This window comes from Mustelus asterias, chromosome 5 (assembly GCF_964213995.1).
Source record: "Mustelus asterias chromosome 5, sMusAst1.hap1.1, whole genome shotgun sequence".
Taxonomy (NCBI): domain Eukaryota; kingdom Metazoa; phylum Chordata; class Chondrichthyes; order Carcharhiniformes; family Triakidae; genus Mustelus; species Mustelus asterias.
In genome coordinates, this window is record NC_135805.1 from 32856722 (window position 1) to 32877298 (window position 20577).

Below are 20577 nucleotides of genomic sequence, written 5' to 3' on the forward strand. Positions count from 1 at the left end.
TCAAACATTGCCAATACATGGAAATCTCTGTCCCATGACTGACTAAAATAGAGAAGGTTAATTTGGGGAAGGCACCAAACATTGAGAAATTCCTTTTCCCCCCCTCATCGAGACAACGGATAGTGTGTCCAAACCTATAAACCCTTCAAGCACCACCTTTGCACCCATATGGCAGAATCTGCTGATCTCTCATTAGATTTATCAGCCATCAGTGTTGAACCGGTGTGGACATAAGCCATTCTTGATTCTGAGGAACTGCCCAAGAATAATAAATAGATCTTTTGATTCTTTTGAGCTGTCAGTGACAAACTGAGTAAAAATTAACCCCTTGCGTGGGGGTCTCAATTTTCTGTGATCCATACCCAGACAAGTTATTGGGTGCTTTGTATGTCCTGATTAAATAACAGCTCCCTTGTTTTCTATTTCAGCTACAACTTTTGGCATTGCTCTCCCATCATGGATTGTAGACCAGAAGAATTCCATGCTGGTAGGTTGTAAGTCCAGTAGCAGTGCGAGAGCATCAATAACTCATTCCCATCTGTAAAATGGTATAGCAGAATTATGGGTGCTCTTGTTGAAGCTTTTATTCAGTGATAAATACTGTAAAATAAACCAGTTAAGATCAGAGGACATAAACAGTGGGAACTGGCTAACAGACATTTATTGCTTTCAGACTGTAAAGACTTGAATGTGGTTTTCCCCTTGTTGTTTTGAGAATTAATATACATCTGTCAATTAAAGCTCCAAGTGTTTTGAAGAGCCCAATTTTCATCTTGCTGCAAGATCTCTGGCACAGACTCTGAACCAAGATATGTGCCTTTAGTGAGCATCTCATTAGAAGCATTGTGCGCTCACTGCACAAGGTGACAGAAATTCAATTTAGTTAAATGCTTTTAAAATACCTTTGTCTTATGTTGGCGCATTTAAGTAATAGGAGCCCAGAGCCTTTAGTTGTAACCAAATAGTGAGGACCCAGATCCCTCCCTCCATTTCAGGCTTGTAGATGTGCCTTTTAAATCCCTGTTGTTGTAATAATTTATGATGTGGAGATGCTTGCAAGATAATGGTTGGAATGTGAGTCTTTACAGGTAATCAAGTCTTTACAGGTACAGATAATGCGAGTGGAGAGAGGGATAAACACAAGTTGAAGAAGTGAGAATTGTCTCAATCCAGGACAGTTAGTAGTTGAGTCTGTCTATATATGCCCTGTTTGTGAACCCAACTCTCCACTCACCTGATGAAGGAGCAGCGCTCCAAAAGCTTGTGATACCAAATAAACCTGTTGGACTTTAACCTGGTGTTGTGAGATTTCTTCTTGTGATTATTTAGCATAGTAAACTGAGTTAACATCTTCCAGCACATTAAAAATTAACTTTTCTACCTTTGTTAAATTTTGCAGGTCTTGGCTGTGTACGGATTTGCATTCATGGTGATTCTTCCGGTTGTTGTGGTGAGTCTTTAGCTTCAGTTTGAAAATCACGAGCATGTATTCATAGTTTGTTATTGTGTGCTTGGATGATTTGCACAAGCCCATAGATCCAAAGCTAGACTATCTCGTGCAATCCGCACTTGCTCTTTTGTTGCAGTCTTTTCATGGTAGACCTGCATGCAGCAATAAACTTGAAATGTCTTTTATTTTTCTCCATTTATAAAGGGAACGTGGTGGTATCGTTCTGTTCGATACAGTGGTGACCAGATTCTTATTCATACAACACAGCTATACATGCATTTTATGAATAGAACTCCCAATATGAACATGAAACGTAAGTGATTAAGTTAAACATATTTAACAGCTTTGATTTCTTGCATTGTTAGCTGTTCTTTGAGCCACCTTCATGTTAAGTACAAGTGATTACAAGTCCCAGATACTCAAAACTGGTGCAGTTATATTACCAAATTGCTTCTGTGTTCTATAATTTTTATTTGTTGACACTTTTCCCGTTCCCCTCATTATTTGAAGCTAGTTTATGCTTTTAGGTCTCCATGCATCAGGTGCAAGGAGAAATTATGTTCTTGAATCCCTAGTCCTCTCTTTATCCACTTTTCAGCATCTTTCTATTGAATGTAAATACCAATTCATTTTTCCTTCCAAATAGCATTAGTTTACAACGGTGTGTAGGTGAGCTTTCTCATCGTCTGTAGATAACTGTTCTTGATTGCTTATTCAACACTAAGCAGAACCGGAAAAGCCTGTAAGAGCATGCAGATTAACAGGGGAGCAAAATCTTGTGAATATTGCACATCAGCAATAAAAACAAAAATGTTGGGTCCACTTAGCAGATCAGGTAGCATCCGTGGAGAGAGAAAGAGTTAAAGCTTCAGGTTGATGACCTTTCGGGTTAACAGGATAGACAGTTGGGTAAGTGTGAGTGAATGAATTGGAAGAAGATAAGGAATGGATATACATATTCACCGGCTCGATACGTGGGATGCAAAGTATAGTCATGAGGAGAGATTTGAGATACAAAACTTATTCCCATAGAGTAGAAAGATCCGAGAGGAGATTCAAAGATTTTAAACCCCTCCCCACTCCCCATTTTCTGGTCAGAGAAATAGGGGAATACTTTCATTTGGATGCAGAATAGAAATGAGAGGTCAACAGTTTAAAGCTGTTGCTACGCATCGGGGAGGAAGAGGAGAGATTCCTTAATGCAGAGACTTTAGAATATATGGAATGTATTGTCATGAAGGTGCATTTAAGGTAGAGACTATTCCATGCTTTAATGGAAAATTAGCTAATATTTGAAGTAGAGAATGATTCAGGCAGTGGGATTCATTTTGGGGTTGATTAAGTAAAAGAAATGCAATAGCCATGTTGGCGTTTTGAGTGTCTCATGGTCTTGTGGTTTAAGATACATTCTGTGGTTTAGGCACATCAAGTGTGAAATGGTTTTCCTTTTGCTTTTGAGTTTGGTATTTCCCTAACCATTCTGTCCCCATCCCTTTGACTTTGAGAGACCGGATAAGTTCTGAGATATCTTATTTTCTCTTCACTTGATAGGTCTCATAATGGTATTGACGGCTGCCTTTGAGTTTGATCCACGCAGTAACAAAGAAGCAGTCATGAGACCAACAGACAATGTTGAAATACCTCAGGTAAGATTAGTTGTCAATGCCGGAGCATGATAGCATGTGGTTTTGTGCTTGCGATTCTCCCAACATCCCCCAAACCACAAGGTAGTAAGATTCTAGACTTGAAGAAAGTATTTGGGTGATGGATTGGAAGAACCTCTCAACAAAGTGGTGAATGGAAAGGCAAGCTAATCTTCTATGGGGGAGGGACAGTCAGTGGGCCAGTTGAAATGGAGATTTTCACACAGCACAATTGGAAAAAATGGCAAAGCATCACTACTACATTTTAACAATGCATCTCAGCTTTGGCTTCTGAAAACTGGTCCCTATTTGTGGCATTTCCATTTTCTACTTGGGTCGTTGGTCACTGTCTTGATACTGACATGGAATGCTTTGCTGTGCTGTGGATCTGTGGCTGGTAGGAATTAGACTGACACTGCCCAGAGAGAGAGAGAAGTTCATTCCATCTGCCCAGATTGAATTCCAGTCTGGATTATATCAAGGCCGGGTCCCAATGTAAAAATAACACTCTTGTTAAATCCCTCATATAGATTATCATTCAAGTAAGATTCATAATGCAATGTTAAAGGTATATTTTACATTTGTAAAACGTGGGTCGCTTTTATTTCTTGTTCAGTAAAGATTCATTCTATTACAGGGGAAAAAAACCATATGTTTTTCTCTCATGGCAGCTTATTCGAGAACTTGGTAATGTTAATGAGAAGAAGAAGGAGCTTCCATTTTGTTTACCATACAGCGTAAAGTCCAGAGTTCTGCTCCTTGCCCATCTTTCCAGGCTGGATATTTCTCAAACACTTGAAGAAGGTACAAGCAATTCATAAAATTGAATGGAAAAATAGGGTGGGGCAGAGGAAGGGAAAGTGAAGCACTTTTAATTTGCTTACTGAAATGAAAAGATTCTCAATTGTACGTCTATGCAAAAGCTTCAGTTCACAACGTGTTAGACTTATGTGTAGGTTTCATTTTTTTTGTCCAACTTTAATTTTTGCTTGAAGTTTTGTTTGGAGATCAGTTTGCTGATGCGGTTAATTTCTAATTACTCCCAGACATAGTTAGTAATATATTATGATTAATAGTTGAGAAAGCAAACTATAGCAAACACTTGACTTTTACCATTTAATTATGAAAAAAATCTTGGAAGTTAACTGTTAATTTTAAAGTCACTACATCCTGAATCGGTGCTGCAAACTTTGGCAAAACAATTGAATTGTGTACTTTGTAAAATGAATGAATAATTATGAAGCCAGTAGATCCCTGGAGTTTCTCAAGTTGGAGGATATGCTATTTTATAATAATGTAGTACTTTGTAACACACAAGGTTCATGATTGCTGGCTCTTTCCAAATAGCATAAAGTAGCTTCCCTTGCTACTAAAGAAGAGTTGTGTTTTGTTGTGTCCTGCCCCATTAAATACAACCGCACCATATCAAGAATATGAAAATTTCCTGAATGTAGAAGCTAACAGTTATGGTACCTGCTAGAAGTCAGTTGCATATTTACAAAAGTAGAATCCTCCATGGATGAGTGTAATTGTTTATTTTTTCCATCAAAATATATCTCTTGATGTTCGGGTGGGAACCTGGTGCAGTTTTATTAATACGGCTGAAAATGGGTTTATCACCAAAAGAAAACAAAAATACATTAGTGCCTCACCCTCCTGTGAGTAGCCTGATTTTAAAATACTAAAAATAGTTGAGAGAACTAGGCTGCGCCATTTAACAATTTCATTGGTATTCACTTGTCAATTTGTTTGTAAATTAAAAATTTATCAGGTGAAAACGCTTGTGGCCAGATTTGTTGGTGGGGCTAAATTTGGCAAACTGAATTTTAAACCAGGATAAGTCTGTTTCATGCAATCATTTGAGTGTTTGGGGCATAACTCGTTTCAATTTTAAATTCTCTTTGGCACTCGATTTGTGCAGAGATATAGAACATAGAACATAGAACATAGAACATTACAGCGCAGAACAGGCCCTTCGGCCCACGATGTTGCACCGACCAGTTTAAAAAAAAAAACTGTGACCCTCCAACCTAAACCAATTTCTTTTCGTCCATGAACCTATCTACGGATCTCTTAAACGCCCCCAAACTAGGCGCATTTACTACTGATGCTGGCAGGGCATTCCAATCCCTCACCACCCTCTGGGTAAAGAACCTACCCCTGACATCGGTTCTATAACTACCCCCCCTCAATTTAAAGCCATGCCCCCTCGTGCTGGATTTCTCCATCAGAGGAAAAAGGCTATCACTATCCACCCTATCTAAACCTCTAATCATCTTATATGTTTCAATAAGATCCCCTCTTAGCCGCCGCCTTTCCAGCGAAAACAATCCCAAATCCCTCAGCCTCTCCTCATAGGATCTCCCCTCCATACCAGGCAACATCCTGGTAAACCTCCTCTGCACCCTCTCCAAAGCCTCCACATCCTTCCTGTAATGTGGGGACCAGAACTGCACACAGTACTCCAAGTGCGGCCGCACCAGAGTTGTGTACAGTTGCAACATAACGCTACGACTCCTAAATTCAATCCCCCTACCAATAAACGCCAAGACACCATATGCCTTCTTAACAACCTTATCTACTTGATTCCCAACTTTCAGGGATCTATGCACACATACACCTAGATCCCTCTGCTCCTCCACACTATTCAAAGTCCTCCCGTTAGCCCTATACTCAACACATCTGTTATTCCTACCAAAGTGAATTACCTCACACTTCTCCGCATTAAACTCCATCCGCCACCTCTCGGCCCAACTTTGCAACCTGTCTAAGTCTTCCTGCAAACTCCGACACCCTTCCTCACTGTCTACCACACCACCGACTTTGGTGTCATCAGCAAATTTGCTAATCCACCCAACTATACCCTCATCCAGATCATTAATAAATATTACAAACAGCAGTGGTCCCAAAACAGATCCCTGAGGTACACCACTTGTAACCGCACTCCATGATGAATATTTACTATCAACCACCACCCTCTGTTTCCTATCCGCTAGCCAATTCCTGATCCAATTTCCTAGATCACCCCCAATCCCATACATCTGCATTTTCTGCAGAAGCCTACCATGGTGAACCTTATCAAACGCCTTACTAAAATCCATATATACCACGTCCACTGCCTTGCCCCCATCCACCTCCTTGGTCACTTTCTCAAAAAACTCAATAAGGTTAGTAAGGCACAACCTACCTGCCACAAAACCATGCTGACTATCACCTATCAATTCATTACTCTCCAAATAACTATAAATCCTATCCCTTATAATTTTTTCCAACATCTTGCCGACAACAGAAGTGAGACTCACCGGTCTATAATTCCCGGGGAAGTCTCTGTTCCCCTTCTTAAACAATGGGACAACATTCGCTAACCTCCAATCTTCTGGTACTATACCAGAGGCCAACGACGACCTGAAGATCAGAGCCAGAGGCTCTGCAATCACTTCTCTTGCCTCCCAGAGAATCCTTGGATAAATCCCATCCGGACCAGGGGATTTATCTATTTTCAGACCCTCCAGAATATCCTGCACATCCTCCTTATCAACTGTAATACTGTCTATTCTACTCCCTTGCAACCCAGTGTCCTCCTCAGCTATATTCATATTCATATGACTATGAAACACGCAGAAACTCTACTTCACGATTTCCTAACTGTTATAGAGTCATAGAGGTTTACAGCATGGAAACAGGCCCTTCGGCCCAACTTGTCCACGCCGCCCAATTGTGGTGATGTATTCATCATTACCATAAAGAAAATCTCAAGGCATTTGATGAACTCCCTTTCGGAAAGTGCTCTTAAATAGGCACCCCCTGAGTTTAATTAGAGATTAATTGCTCAGCGAAGCTTCTCAAGGTTGACAGTTTCTTGTATATTCCCAATTTTTCCTCTTGAAATGCCAGATTATACTTTTTCTTTTTTGACCAGCACAGGCAGGATGGGCTGAATGGCGCCTTTTTGTGCCATAATATTTCAGTGGCTCTGTTATCCAGGACAGAAACCAACAGGAAATGACTGGCGGCACGGTAGCACAGTGGTTAGCACTGCTGCTTCACAGCTCCAGGGTCCCGGGTTCGATTCCCGGCTCGGGTCACTGTCTGTGTGGAGTTTGCACATTCTCCTCGTGTCTGCGTGGGTTTCCTCCGGGTGCTCCGGTTTCCTCCCACAGTCCAAAGATGTGCGGGTTAGGTTGATTGGCTAGGTTAAAAAAAAAATTGCCCCTTAGAGCCCTGGGATGCGTAGGTTAGAGGGATTAGTGGGTAAAATATGTGGGGGTAGGGCCTGGGTGGGATTGTGGTCGGTGCAGACTCGATGGGCTGAATGGCCTCCTTCTGCACTGTAGGGTTTCTATGATTTCTATGCTTAAGTAACATTAATATTCCTGTTTCTTGAGATATTTGAATTATGCGCTGCCAAGTAGGGTGGTGGAGGCAGACACGCTGACATCATTTAAGACTTACCTGGATAGTCACATGAGGAGCCTGGGAATGGAGGGATACAAACGATTGGTCTAGTTGGACCAAGGAGCGGCTCAGGCTTGGAGGGCCAAAGGGCCTGTTTCCTGTGCTGTACTGTTCTTTGTAATCGGGAACAAATGCAGCATGCTTCGCATGTATGATGGACATTCTAAATACAAGACTTATTAAATGGATAGTCATTGTTGAAATGTCTACATTGCTACAGAAATTAACTACTTAATCATCGGTTTATGCTGTTATTAGATCCTATGTTGCCATGTATTCTTCACATCTTTCCTGATTTAGTCATGCCCAACCTGTCCACCTCTTTGTTATATTCCTGTTGCAACTGTAACAGAAGTTGCTTCAATTTGCCATCAGTGCTGTAAATTACCCTTCCCAACTAACACGTTAGTCTCAAATCACATTTAATTTTGCCTGCAGTGCCAGCATTCTCAATCACATCTCCTGAAATTCTCAAAGCTTACTTAGCTGGATGTGCTTGCAGATTTTTCTACTGTAAATATTAGTAATACTGAGTCAGAAGGGCATCAATTCAAGGTCCAGAGACTTAAGCACATAATCCAGGCTGACTGTTCAGTCTATCATGAAGGACTACTGCACTGTCAGAGGTGTGTTATTTCTGATCGGAAGATAAATTGAGGCACCATCTGTCCTAAAAGATTTTGGCACCATTAGGTGGGGAAACAAAAAGCAGGGGCATTGGTCTGGGAAATATTTACCCCTCAACCAACATGATCAGAAAACAACTTAAAAAAAAAAAAAATCCCTTCATTTGTCTCCTTGCCAATCCTGTGTAACCCTCTATTACAGCAAGTGACAGTACTACATTAAAATAGTACTTAATTGGCTCAGAAGCTAGTTGGGATATCCTAAGAATGTGCAAGGTAGAAATTATGTGCACAAACTTTCAAACATTGTTCAAATTTAATTGATGAGAGTTCTTCTCGTAGTCTTATTTGGTGTCACAGTAGTTAGTGCCAGGGACCCGGGTTCAAATGGAGTTTGCACGCTCTCCCCATGTCTGCATGGGTTTCCTCCGGGTACTCTGGTTTCCTCCCAAAGATGTACAGGTTCTGTGAATGATAAATTTCCCCTTAGTGTCCCAAGATGTGTAGGCTAGGTGGATTAACCAATTAGAAATATTGGGGATAGGGTGGGCGGGGCGAGATGCTGACTCAAAGGGTTGAATGGCCTCCTTCTGCATTTTAGTTGGGAGAAAGTAAATGGGACCGCTTGATTTTCTTCTGCTGTACTTGTGATAGTTGTTTCGAAGAGATAATTGAGAATTAGTACTAATCAGCATAATTATTTTCTTTACTACAAGATTATTGGTTTGTTATACGGAAATGTCCTACCCTCCTTCAGGAAATGATTAACGTTGGCTGCCAGCTGACTATGATGGCCAATACCCGAGGTGGTACGTAATTTTTAATGTTACTAAACAGTAAGTAAAAGTAATTCCACTTTTATTAAGGAGAAATATACAAGAAAGGGAGGAAAAGAAGCAACGTTGATTTTGGGTTTAATGTGAGTTTTATTTGAGGTTTTTTTTCATGTTTTATATCTGTTTTCAAGCTACTTGAATTAAAATCTGTGTTGACTTTGATTAGGAATCCATGCTCCCCGTTTGGAGTCCATTGAGAACTGTATGAAGCTCTCTCAGATGTTAGTGCAGAGTCTGTGGGAGTCTAAATCTCCTCTGCTTCAGCTTCCACTATTTGAAGAGGAACACCTGAAATACTGTTTGTCTAAAAAGGTAATAAGTTGTGTTTATGATTGGTAAGTACCTACTTGGAAATGGAGTTGTCGATTATAGAGAGGTATATAAACATATATTCCATGAATTGCTTCTGGATCCAGGAATTATCTTTCAGCAAAGTTTCCATAGTTAAAGCATAGTGGCACACAGTGGTTAACACTGCTGCCTCGCAGCGCCAGGGACCCAGGTTCAGTTCTGGCCTTGGGTAATTAGTATGGAGTTTGTTCATTCTCCCCGTGTCTGCATGGGTTTCCTCCAGGTGCTCTGATTTCCTCCCACAGTCAAAAATGTGTGGATAATGTGGATTGGCCATGCTACATTACCTCTTAGTGTCAGAGTGATTCCAGAGTAAATGGGGTTACGGGGATAGAGCCTGGGTGGGATTGTTGTTGGTGCAGGCTTGATGAGCCAAATGGCGGCCTCCTGCATTGTAGGGATTCTATGACAGTGAATTGCTAGATTATCATCGGCAGGGGGGGTGTCTTAGAAATTTTTTAAAACTCTGGGGTAATGGGAGATTTTTGTTGGGGTTGGTCATATAACTTTGTGATGCGCTTTTGAAAACAAAGTTTGTGAAGATCTTCTGAAGAATCTGGGTGAAATTTGTAAAAACAAGGAGCAAATAATTCTGCGCCCCCTTTTTAAATTTCAGTTTGCAAACTTTGTTCATGTAACTCAGTGTTGCCACAAGAATTGTTCTTTTTTGACTTCTGTTACCATAAGACCATTTAGGCCATTCGGGCCTATTGAGTCTGCTCCGCCATTCAATCATGGCTGATATGATTCTCATCCCCATTCTCCTGCCTTTTCCCCGTAACCCTTGAATTCCTTATTGATTAAGAACCTATCTGTCTCTGTCTTAAAGACACTCAATGACCTGGCCTGCACAGCTCTCTGTGGCAGAGTTCCACAGATTCACCATCCTCTGGTTGAAGAAATTCCTGCTCATAGTTTTAAAGGAGCGTTCCTTCACTCTGGGTTGTGCCCTCAAGTTCTAGTCTCTCCCACTAATGGAAACATCATCTCCACGTCCACTCTATCTAGGCCTCTCGGTATTCTGTAAGACAATGCAATTTATTTTCAATTTAAATGTCAATAATGCAGTTTTTTAACTAATTACCTTTATTGTAATGACTTGTGTATAAAGTGATTATAAAGTGTTTGTAGGTTGTGTAACTTTTTGTGCATTAAACACTTAAATGTCCTTCAAAAAATGAAGGTGAATTTTGAAGCTGTCACAAGCAATTTCTTGAATTAATAACTTTGTGCAAAGCAAAACTGTTTGGTGTATTTATTTTGATTAAAAATTATTCAGGTGCATCTGACTGGCTAGAAATTTCATTGCTCAAACTTCAGTCTGAAATTACACAAGAATACCTGAAGCATACAGACTCAACTGGCGTGTGTTCTTTCCATATTAGCTTTTCGTATGCTCCCTGCATGAACACTGCATGTTGTTTCAACAAACATCAAGGAACAAGCCTTAATTACGTTGGTTGGATCAGTTTGCAAAATTTCTGCCTTGAGAGCATTCCCTTCACTCACTTTGTTCACTTTCATTGTTTGACTAATGTCTCACCGTCACAGGTTGCAAAAGTGCTTTGAGAAGGCAGTTAAAATAGTCTTTGTGCTTTGCTCTAATATTGATCTAGTTCTTGCTGCTGCTAAGATCTCAGTGCAGAGTAGTGTTGGGTGTGGAAATCTTCCATTTGAGCTGTATTCCGCACGGGTGCGCACACACATTGTAGATTCAGGGTTGTATCACAACAGCATATCAGCACTATTAAAGCACGTCAATCTAAATGAAATTTTTTTTTTTGCAATATATTTGTGGCACCAATACATATTGGTGACGGCGCTCATTTATATTTGCAGTTACCCCTAATTTATGAAAATGTGTGAAATCTGTTTCTCTTGCCTCCACAACCAGTACAAAGTCCGGACAATTCAGGATCTGGTTAGCATGAAAGACGCTGATCGTCGTAATATGTTGCGTTTCCTGAGTGAGGAGAAATATGATGAGGTCATAGCAGTACTTGGGAACTTCCCTCATGTTAGCATGGAGATAAAATTACAAGGTATGGAACAACATTTCAGGAATGGTCTATTGATGTGAGCATGCAAGACTATTGTGGGAATTGCATATGTGTTGTTAAGTCTGACAGAATAAGTTGGTTCATGCTTTCAGGTGTTGCAGGGTCCCACCCAAAACTGAACTGTTTGTTTCTTCTGTGAATTTTATGCTATGCTAATGTTGGTGCTGAGGAATTAAAGTCTTTGTTTACGGCACCTTGTGTCAGGACCAAGCACTCCCCGGTTAGTCATATCTTTGTTAGGTACAGAGGAAAGCCACTACTCTGGAGAACAATAGTTCTGCACCCCAATCTCAGAAGAGCACTTTTATTGCATTAATGTGGCATTCCCCACATCAAGCATCATGTTACCATTTGGAGAGAGGGCTGATTAATGCTCAGTTCACAGCTTGTGCTGAGTTGAGACTGACAGACTGATTTTGTGTAAAGCTCTAGCTTTCACCGGCTGAACTAGAATATTGTTCGTTTTAAATTAAGTGCTTTTGGGATGGAGTATTAAAAGCGGATTGAGACTGTCCAATTCATTTTACATGGAAGGCAAATTACTCTGGATACTGGAATCTGAAACAAAAACGGAAAATGCTGGAAGATCTCCTGTCAGACCTGCTGAGATTTTCCAGCATTTTTCTATTTGTGTTTCATTTTGCCTAGCAAGAATTGCTGAAGACCCATCCATACTCCATCCTATTCATCAGCGTTCCATCAAATGCTGTATTGTCCACTTAAGAGCAATCGCTGGATTAATTTTGAAAAGTTGTGCTAAGCTTTATTTGTAGATTGATGTCACGATTAGGGGCGGCATGGTGGAACAGTGGTTAGCACCGCAGCCTCACAACGCCATGGACCTGGGTTCGATTCCCGGCTTGGGACACTGTCTGTGTGGAGTTTGCACGTTCTCCCCGTGTCTGCATGCTTTTCCTCCCATTCTCCAAAGATGTGCGACTCAAGTTGATTAGCCATATTCGGTGAGGTGCCTAAAGATTGGAGGGTGGCAAATGTTGTGCCTTTGTTTAAAAAGGGCTGCAGGGAAAAGCCTGGGAACTACAGGCCAGTGAGCCTCACATCTGTGGTGGGTAAATTGTTGGAAGGTATTTTGAGAGACAGGATCTACAGGCATTTAGAGACACAAGGACTGATTAGGGACTGTCAGCATGGCTTTCTGAGTGGAAAATCATGTGTCTCAAATTTGAGTTTTTTGAAGGGGTAACCAAGAAGGTAGATGACAGCAGTGCAGTTGATGTTATCTACATGGACTTTAGCAAGGCCTTTGACAAGGTACCGCATAGTAGGTTGTTGCATAAGGTTAAATCTCACAGGATTCAGGGTGAGGTACCTAAATGGATACAAAATTGGCTTCTTGACAGAAGCCAGAGGGTGGCTGTAGAGAGTTGTTTTTCAAATTGGAGGCCTGTGACCAGCGGTGTGCCTCAGGGATCAGTGCTGGGTCCACTGTTGTTTGTCATTTATATGAATGATTTGGATGAGAATCTCGGAGGCATGGTTAGTAAGTTTGCAGATGACACGAAGATTGGTGGCATAGTGGACAGTGAAGAAAGTTATCTCCAATTGCAACGGAATCTTGATCAATTGGGCCAGTGGGCTGAATAATGGCAGATGGAGTTTAATTTAGATAAATGCGAGGTGATGCATTTTGGTAGATTGAACCCAGGGCAGGACTTACTCAGTTAATGGTAGGGCGTTGGGGAGAGTTACAGAACAAAGAGATCTAGGGGTACATGTTCATAGCTCCTTGAAAGTGGAGTCACAGGTGGACAGAGTGGTGAAGAAGGCATTTGGCATGCTTGGTTTCATCGGTCAGAACATTGAATACAGGAGTTGGAATGTCTTGTTGAAGTTGAACAAGACATTGGTATGGCCACACTTGGAATACTGTGTGCAATTCTGGTCACCCTATTATAGAAAGGATATTATTAAACTAGAAAGAGTGCAGAAAAGATTTCCTAGGATGCTACCGGGACTTGATGGATTGAGTTATAAGGAGAGGCTGGATAGACTGGGACTTTTTTCTCTGGAGCGTAGGAGGCTGAGGGGTGATCTTATAGAGGTCTATAAAATAATGAGGGGCTCAGATCTGCTAGATAGTCAATATCTTTTCCCAAAGGTAGGGAAGTCTAAAACCAGAGGGCATAGGTTTAAGGTGAGAGGGGAGAGATACAAAAGTGTCCAGAGGGGCAATTCTTTCACAGGGTAGTGAGTGTCTGGAACAAGTTGCCAGAGGTAGTAGTAGAGGCGGGTACAATTTTATCTTTTAAAAAGCATTTAGATAGTTACATGGGTATGATGGGTATAGAGGGATATGGGTCAAATGGAGGCATTTGGGATTATCTTGGGGGTTTAAAAAAAAAGGGTGGCATGGACAAGTTGGGCCGAAGGGCCTGTTTCCATGCTGTAAACCTCTATGACTCTGTTTAATTGCCCCTTAGTGTCAGGGGCACTAGCTAGGGGTTATATTGGGCTATGGGGATAGGGTCTGGGTGGGATTGTGGTTGGTGCAGACTCGATGGGCCAAATGGCCACCTCCTGCACTATGTCACGTTTACAATTGATGTATAGTGTGAATGGAGAGTCGTCTTTCCACAGACTGTGTTCTCTAACTTGAGCCATTACCTACTTTATTTTGGTGTTTTACACACATTTTGCCTCTGTTATTAGAATAATATGAGATCATCATTGAGAATAGATGCATGTTGCTGGGTAGAGTTATGCTGTACTGAATTTTTTTAAACATGCACTATTGTAACCCTCAGTTAGTGATTTCTCCTGTATTCTATTCCCTTAAGTCTAGCATTCTGAAACTACAATTTGGATGTAGAAAAAAAAATTTCAAGTCCTAACCTGCTGAACACGTCTGCAATCTAAGGAATTTTCTAACACTTAGTGTATGAGGTGCTTGGCCACAGGCAAGGACAGGAAAAGTCCACCCTATTGAGCAGAGCTGAGACCTCTTTCCTTTTAATTGAGAGGATGTTTTGGGATGGGGTGATCATGGAAACAAATTGTAAATATCTATAAACATTGTGTTTTGTTCTTCATAGTTCTGGATGATGAGGACAGCAGTAACATAACTGCAGGATCAATTGTCACTGTCACTGTGACACTTCACAGGGGGGATATGGCTGTAAGTAGCAGTAATTTATTTGGGAACACTTGTTTATCCCCTCTCGCTCTGGTTTAATATTTCCTCACCTGGCACTTGTGTCAAATTTTGTTTCATAATGCTTGTAAAACACCTTGGAGTGTTTCATTAGGTTAAAGGTACAATATAAATTTTAGTTATTACTGGAAATGTGAACAGCAAGATTCTTTGACGTAGTTAACAGGAAAAGTATGTTCTTTAAAAGTTCATCAGCTGGAAAGATATCTGTTTTTCCTTTGTACCTAAAGTTACTTCACCCCTCTCTTCCACCAATGCAGACACTGCTTTTAGCACTCCCAATTCGCAACTTAAATTGCCTTTTCTGTTATTAATTGAAAGAAACACGTGCAATTGCATAGTGCTTTTCATGACCAGCAGATACTTTGGTGCTTCACAACTAAGGAAGTACGTTTTTTGAACTGTAGTCACTGTTGTAGGAATTGTGGCAGCAGATTTGTGCACAGCAAGTTCCCATGACCATCAGTGAGATAATGACCATTGTTTGTGATTGTTGTTTGAGGGATAAATATTGACCACGGCACTAGGGATAGTTCTCCTTACCTCTGAAATAATAACGTGGGATCATTCATCCCACCAAGAGGTCAGAAGGGACCTGGCTAATATCTCATCAGAAAGACAGCGCGCACACAGTACTGCACCTTTTGCCCAAGTCTTGGTGTGGGTTGTGAACCCGAACTTGTGATTCGGAGTCGAGAACACTATCAGCTGACTCATCGTTTTGTTTGATTTGACTTATTACTTCACGTATTTATATACAGTGGAAAATAATGTTTCTTATGTGCTATACAGACAAAACATAATAGAGTACATAGAGAAGGAAAGGAGGGTACAGAATGTAGTGTTACAGTCATGGTTAGGGTGCAGAGAAAGATCAGCTCAATATATGGTAGGCCCATTCAGAAGTCTGATGGCAGCAGGGAAGAAGCTGTTCTTGAGTCTTAGAATCTTAGAAACCCTACAGCACTGAAAGAGGCCATTTGGCCCATCGAGTCTGCACCGTCCACAATCCCACCCAGACCCTACCCCCATATCCCTACATATTTTACCCACTAACCCCTCTAACCTACGCATCCCAGGACACTAAGGGCAATTTTAGCATGGCCAATCAACCTAACCCGCACACCTTTGGACTGTGGGAGGAAACCGGAGCACCCAGAGGAAACCCACGCAGACACGAGGAGAATGTGCAAACTCCACACAGACAGTGACCCAAGCCGGGAATCGAACCCAGGTCCCTGGAGCGGTGAAGCAGCAGTGCTAACCACTGTGCTACCGTGACGCCCACGGTAGCACAGTGGTTAGCACTGCTGCTTCACAGAGTCGGTTGGTACATGATCTCAGACTTTTGAATCTTGTTCCCTATGGGGGAAGGTGGAAGAGAGAATGTCCAGGGTGCATGGGGTCCTTGCTGGCTGCTTTTCCGACGCAACGGGGAGTGTAGACAGAGTCAATGCATGGGAGGCAGGTTTGAGTGATGGACTGGGCTACGTTCACAACCCTTTGTAGTTTCATGCGGTCTTGATCAGAGCAGGAGCCATACCAAGCTGTGATACAACCAGAAAGGATGCTTTCTGTGGTGCATCTGTAAAAATTAGTGAGAGTCATAGTGGACATGCCAAATTTCCTTATCCTCCTAAGAAAGTGGACACGTTGGTGGGCTGTCTTAACTATAGTGTTAATGTGACTGATACATATTGACTGAGAATATTCTTGTCTCAAAACAATTTTTAATTCCGATGCAAATTAATTACTGGGTGTTTAAAGTAAAAAGAAAAATCTGTGGAATATGTTAAATGTATGATGGTGACTTTTTTCTGTCATGTCTTTTACATAGTGTTTTTTCATGGCATTCCTTACATGTGTAGTTAGTTAAAGCCTGAGTGAAGTTTTTATAGAATCCCCACGGTGTAGAAGGAGGCCATTCGGCCCATCTAATCTGCACCAACTCTCGGACAGAGCATCTTACCCAGGCTCTATCCTGTAACTCCACATATTTGCCCTGCTATTTCCCCTAACCTATATGACTTGGTACACTAAGGAGCAATTTAGCATGGCCAAATCAACCTAACCCGCACATCTTTGGACTGTGGGACGAAACCGGAGCACCCCGAGCAAACCCACACAGGCACTGGGGGGAGTACAAACTCCACAGGCGGTCACCTAAGGCTGGAATTGAACCTGGGTACCAGGTGCTGTGAGGCAGCAGTGCTCCCACTATGCCACTCTTATTGATTTGTAATGTTTATGACAGTCGATTCAATTAAGTAGCTGTAGTTTCAACTTGATTTGGGTGATAGTCCTTGCCCTGTGTCAAAAAGGTTTGGGTTCCAATCCCAATCGAGGATTCAAGCACATAATTTAAATTGGCGTTTCGGTGCAGTACTGCGGGAATGCTGCAGTGACAGATGTTGTATACTCGGGTGGCCATAAAGATCTCGTGGCACTATTCAAGCAAGGGAATTCTCTTTATACCAGCCAACATTTATCCCTTAACCAGTGCAGCAAAACAGAATAGTTAATTATTATTTCTTTGTGCCACCTTGCTAAACCTTCCAGTTTAGCTGATACACTTCAAAATAATTGGCTGCAAAGTGCTTTGGGACATCCTGAGAATGTAAGGGCGCTTTATCATAGTTTACAAGAACAAAATACAAGTTTGTCCACTTCCTTATTGTCATGTGCCTGTCGCACACGTTTTTAAAAAGTTGAACTGCCTTCAATCTTTTGACTTCTAAAGTATTCATGATACCCAAGCTATCTATTAAAATAAGTGAGCTGCGCAATCAAAGTTTACTTAGCATTGAGTGGAACAAGTTAATATTTTATTTGAATACTTGAACTCTTCTTTTCCAAAAGGCTATCTTTGAAAAGGAACAAGAACAAAGTGCCTGTATAAATGAAGACCAGGAAACTGATGACATAGTAAGTTTAAACGGTAAACTAAATTTCTAGCCAATCGCACCCTGAATGAAAATTGTATCCATGGTAGTTTTTAAAAGGACAGTACAAAATGGTCATTACAGAAAGTACAGTGATATTCAAATTTTCTACATGGATATGTTGCACTCGTAAGGTTCTTCAATACAATTGTGATGCATGTTATATTTACTGTATACATTCAATGTAAAATTAATATACCATAAAGAGAAAATGAATTCTGTTTTTCCTTCCTGTGATTTGCTTCTACTGTTGTCAAATTTGTTTTAAACATAAAGAATGTTTAAATAGATTACTGTCTTCACAAAGCAAAAGATGTTAAGCTTTGGCCTGTGAATAAATTTGTATCCTATTGGCCTTTGTTAGCACAGCTGATGACAATTAGGGAACATTAAATGGACTAAAGAAGAATTATTTACAGAAACGAAACAGTTGTGTTTAACTTTTGTGCCCATGGATGATGACGATTAGCTCTTCAATATTCTAATGGTTTGGTATTTAATTGTAAGCTACGCAGCATCCTGTACTAAAACTTTTTCCTAGTTAATATTTTTACTGTGCCTAATGCACTGATGATTGAGATGATTTATTACCACTTTTTACTTTTCTATAGCAAGGAACTGGTGGAGCTAAAAGCAAAAAGAAAGCCTGGCAGAAGAATAAAGGAGCCAAAAAACCTGCTAAATCCAAGAAAAAGAAACAAGCCAAAAAGAAGGGAGCAACACAGCAGCAGCAGCCAGCAGAGCAACAAAAGCAGAAACAGAAGCATAGTCAAGCCAACGGCTCAGTCGTGGCAGGCAATGTATGAAATATTGCTATTACTTTATATCACTAAAACATACCTGAACTGTTTGGGAATTTGTAAAGAGGGTAAAGCTTGTATGAGCCCAAATAGAGAAGAGTACATGTCCAAGGGACACCTCTGAGTTTTGGCCATGCTTTTAGGCAGACACTTTATGTATTTGGCTGTAGCTTTGAATCAGGGTCTGGATACAACACGACAGGAGTTCCAACAGAAGGCAGAGTCTACTCTCGCCTTTGTAATTATGTTCCCACCAATGAGCCTGGAACTTGAGTCATACTCGCTCAGCTCTGGGTAGCAGGATTGTGAATGCAGTTTGCAGAGCTGTAGGGGAAGACTGTTTTGCGCCATGTGAGCAGGCAAAGTGTTCAGTTCCTTTTATGTTATCGATAGTTGGAAATAGAAGCGGGAAATCAAAAAATGCAGATGCATTCTGCATAAGAAAATCTACAAAAATGATGCAGTGATTATTTAATGTACAGATTTTATAGTTACGGGTGACAACTGAAAAGGTGCGTAAATAAATGGACTAAGGTTTATATGTAGATATGTGCTTGCCTGGAACACTATCAAGGTGCAGGTACAACATGACAGCACGATTGAATAGAAATATGTATAACTTAGTGCCGTAAGAAGATTAACAACACCAGGTTAAAGTCCAACAGGTTTATTTGGTAGCGAAAGCCACACAAACTTTCGGAGCTCCAAGCCCCTTCTTCAGGTGAGTGGGAATTTTGTTCACAAACAGGGCGTATAAAGCCACAAACTCAATTTACATGAATAATGGTTGGAATGCGAATACTTACAGCTAATCAAGTCTTTAAGATACAAACAACGTGAGTGGAGAGAGCATCAAGACAGGCTAAAGAGATGTGTATTGTCTCCAGACAAGGCAGCCAGTGAAACTCTGCAGGTCCAGGCAAGCTGTGGGGGTTACAAATAGTGTGACATGAACCCAATATCCCGGTTGAGGCCGTCCTCGTGTGTGCGGAACTTGGGTCCTGCAGAGTTTCACTGGTTGTCTTGTCTGGAGACAATACACATCTTTTTAGCCTGTCTTGATGCTCTCTCCACTCACGTTGTTTGTATCTTAAAGACTTGATTAGCTGTAAGTATTCGCATTCCAACCATTATTCATGTAAATTGAGTCTGTGTCTTTATATGCCCTGTTTGTGAACAGAATTCCCACTCACCTGAAGAAGGGGCTTGGAGCTCCGAAAGCTTGTATGGCTTTTGCTACCAAATAAACCTGTTGGACTTTAACCTGGTGTTGTTAAACTTCTTACTGTGTTTACCCCAGTCCAACGCCGGCATCTCCACATCATAACTTAGTGCCAGCAGAATACCATAGAATCACCTCTAGAAAATTACTTCAAGTTAATTATCTGTTCTGTTCTGAATAAATCTGCTAAAGATGGATTAATATTTTGATCAAGATTGTTGGAATTATTATTCCTCAGCCATTGCAGCCCTCAGACTTGAGACAGCTCAGTCCCATTGGACCTTATTTGCTGGTTTGCCTTGTTTGAATTTTGAGAGCCTAGGGGCTAGGACAGAGTTGCTTCTTGGGTTTTTCTACCAATGAAGCAAAGCACAGTCTCAAGACTCAGATTTGTTAGTACCGGCTGCTTGGGATGTGCACAAATTAACAGAAGCATGGATTTGAGCTGTGTATGTGGACCTTGATGTATGAAGACAAAAGTTTTGGACACCCACTTTAATTTATACAGCTCTCGATTGAGTTGTCGATGTTGAGCTCTGTCTTTTTGGACCAGATGTACGAGCTATGAACATCTGGGCTGAGTTATTGTTAAGGCACATCAGATTTTAGTGACCAGAAACACACACACTGTCGGGTTTGTTCCACTTGTGGTTTAATTTCAGTGAATCATTTTTACCTGACCGTGGGAATGTGGATTTCAGAGCTGCACTGTTTTCTAATGTAGAGAACACTTACACGCCTGTTGTAGTGCATCAATTCTAATCATTGCCATGGATTGGATTTGACACCATGTTCAGGCACGTTTGATTCTGAATGCACTGGGATAACAGTGACTCTAGGACTTGTTGCTGGGTCTTGCTGCCCTTTCCTGTAAATGATGGCCCATGTCAATCTAAAAGTTGCCAAAGCATCCCGCCAAACTATTAAATTACACGAACTTGTTGACTGTTCTAATGATTTGGGTGTATAAATTATGAACTTGTCGATGCCTCGCATGATGTAGCAATCAACTTGTTAAAA

The 20577-nt window shown here is 41.1% G+C and overlaps 1 protein-coding gene across 1 annotated transcript in view; it reads left to right on the forward strand.

Moving 5' to 3' along the window:
- The window catches only part of sec63 (SEC63 homolog, protein translocation regulator), an 86832-nt gene that overhangs the window by 54129 nt on the left and 12126 nt on the right, over window positions 1-20577 (forward strand). Inside the window, exons 6-16 of the mRNA XM_078212392.1 lie at window positions 429-487; window positions 1400-1450; window positions 1655-1763; window positions 3002-3096; window positions 3765-3897; window positions 8891-8983; window positions 9177-9322; window positions 11256-11403; window positions 14475-14557; window positions 17453-17518; window positions 18147-18335. Coding sequence (XP_078068518.1) covers window positions 429-487; window positions 1400-1450; window positions 1655-1763; window positions 3002-3096; window positions 3765-3897; window positions 8891-8983; window positions 9177-9322; window positions 11256-11403; window positions 14475-14557; window positions 17453-17518; window positions 18147-18335 — 1172 coding nt within the window. The remainder of the gene's footprint in view (window positions 1-428; window positions 488-1399; window positions 1451-1654; window positions 1764-3001; window positions 3097-3764; window positions 3898-8890; window positions 8984-9176; window positions 9323-11255; window positions 11404-14474; window positions 14558-17452; window positions 17519-18146; window positions 18336-20577) is intronic.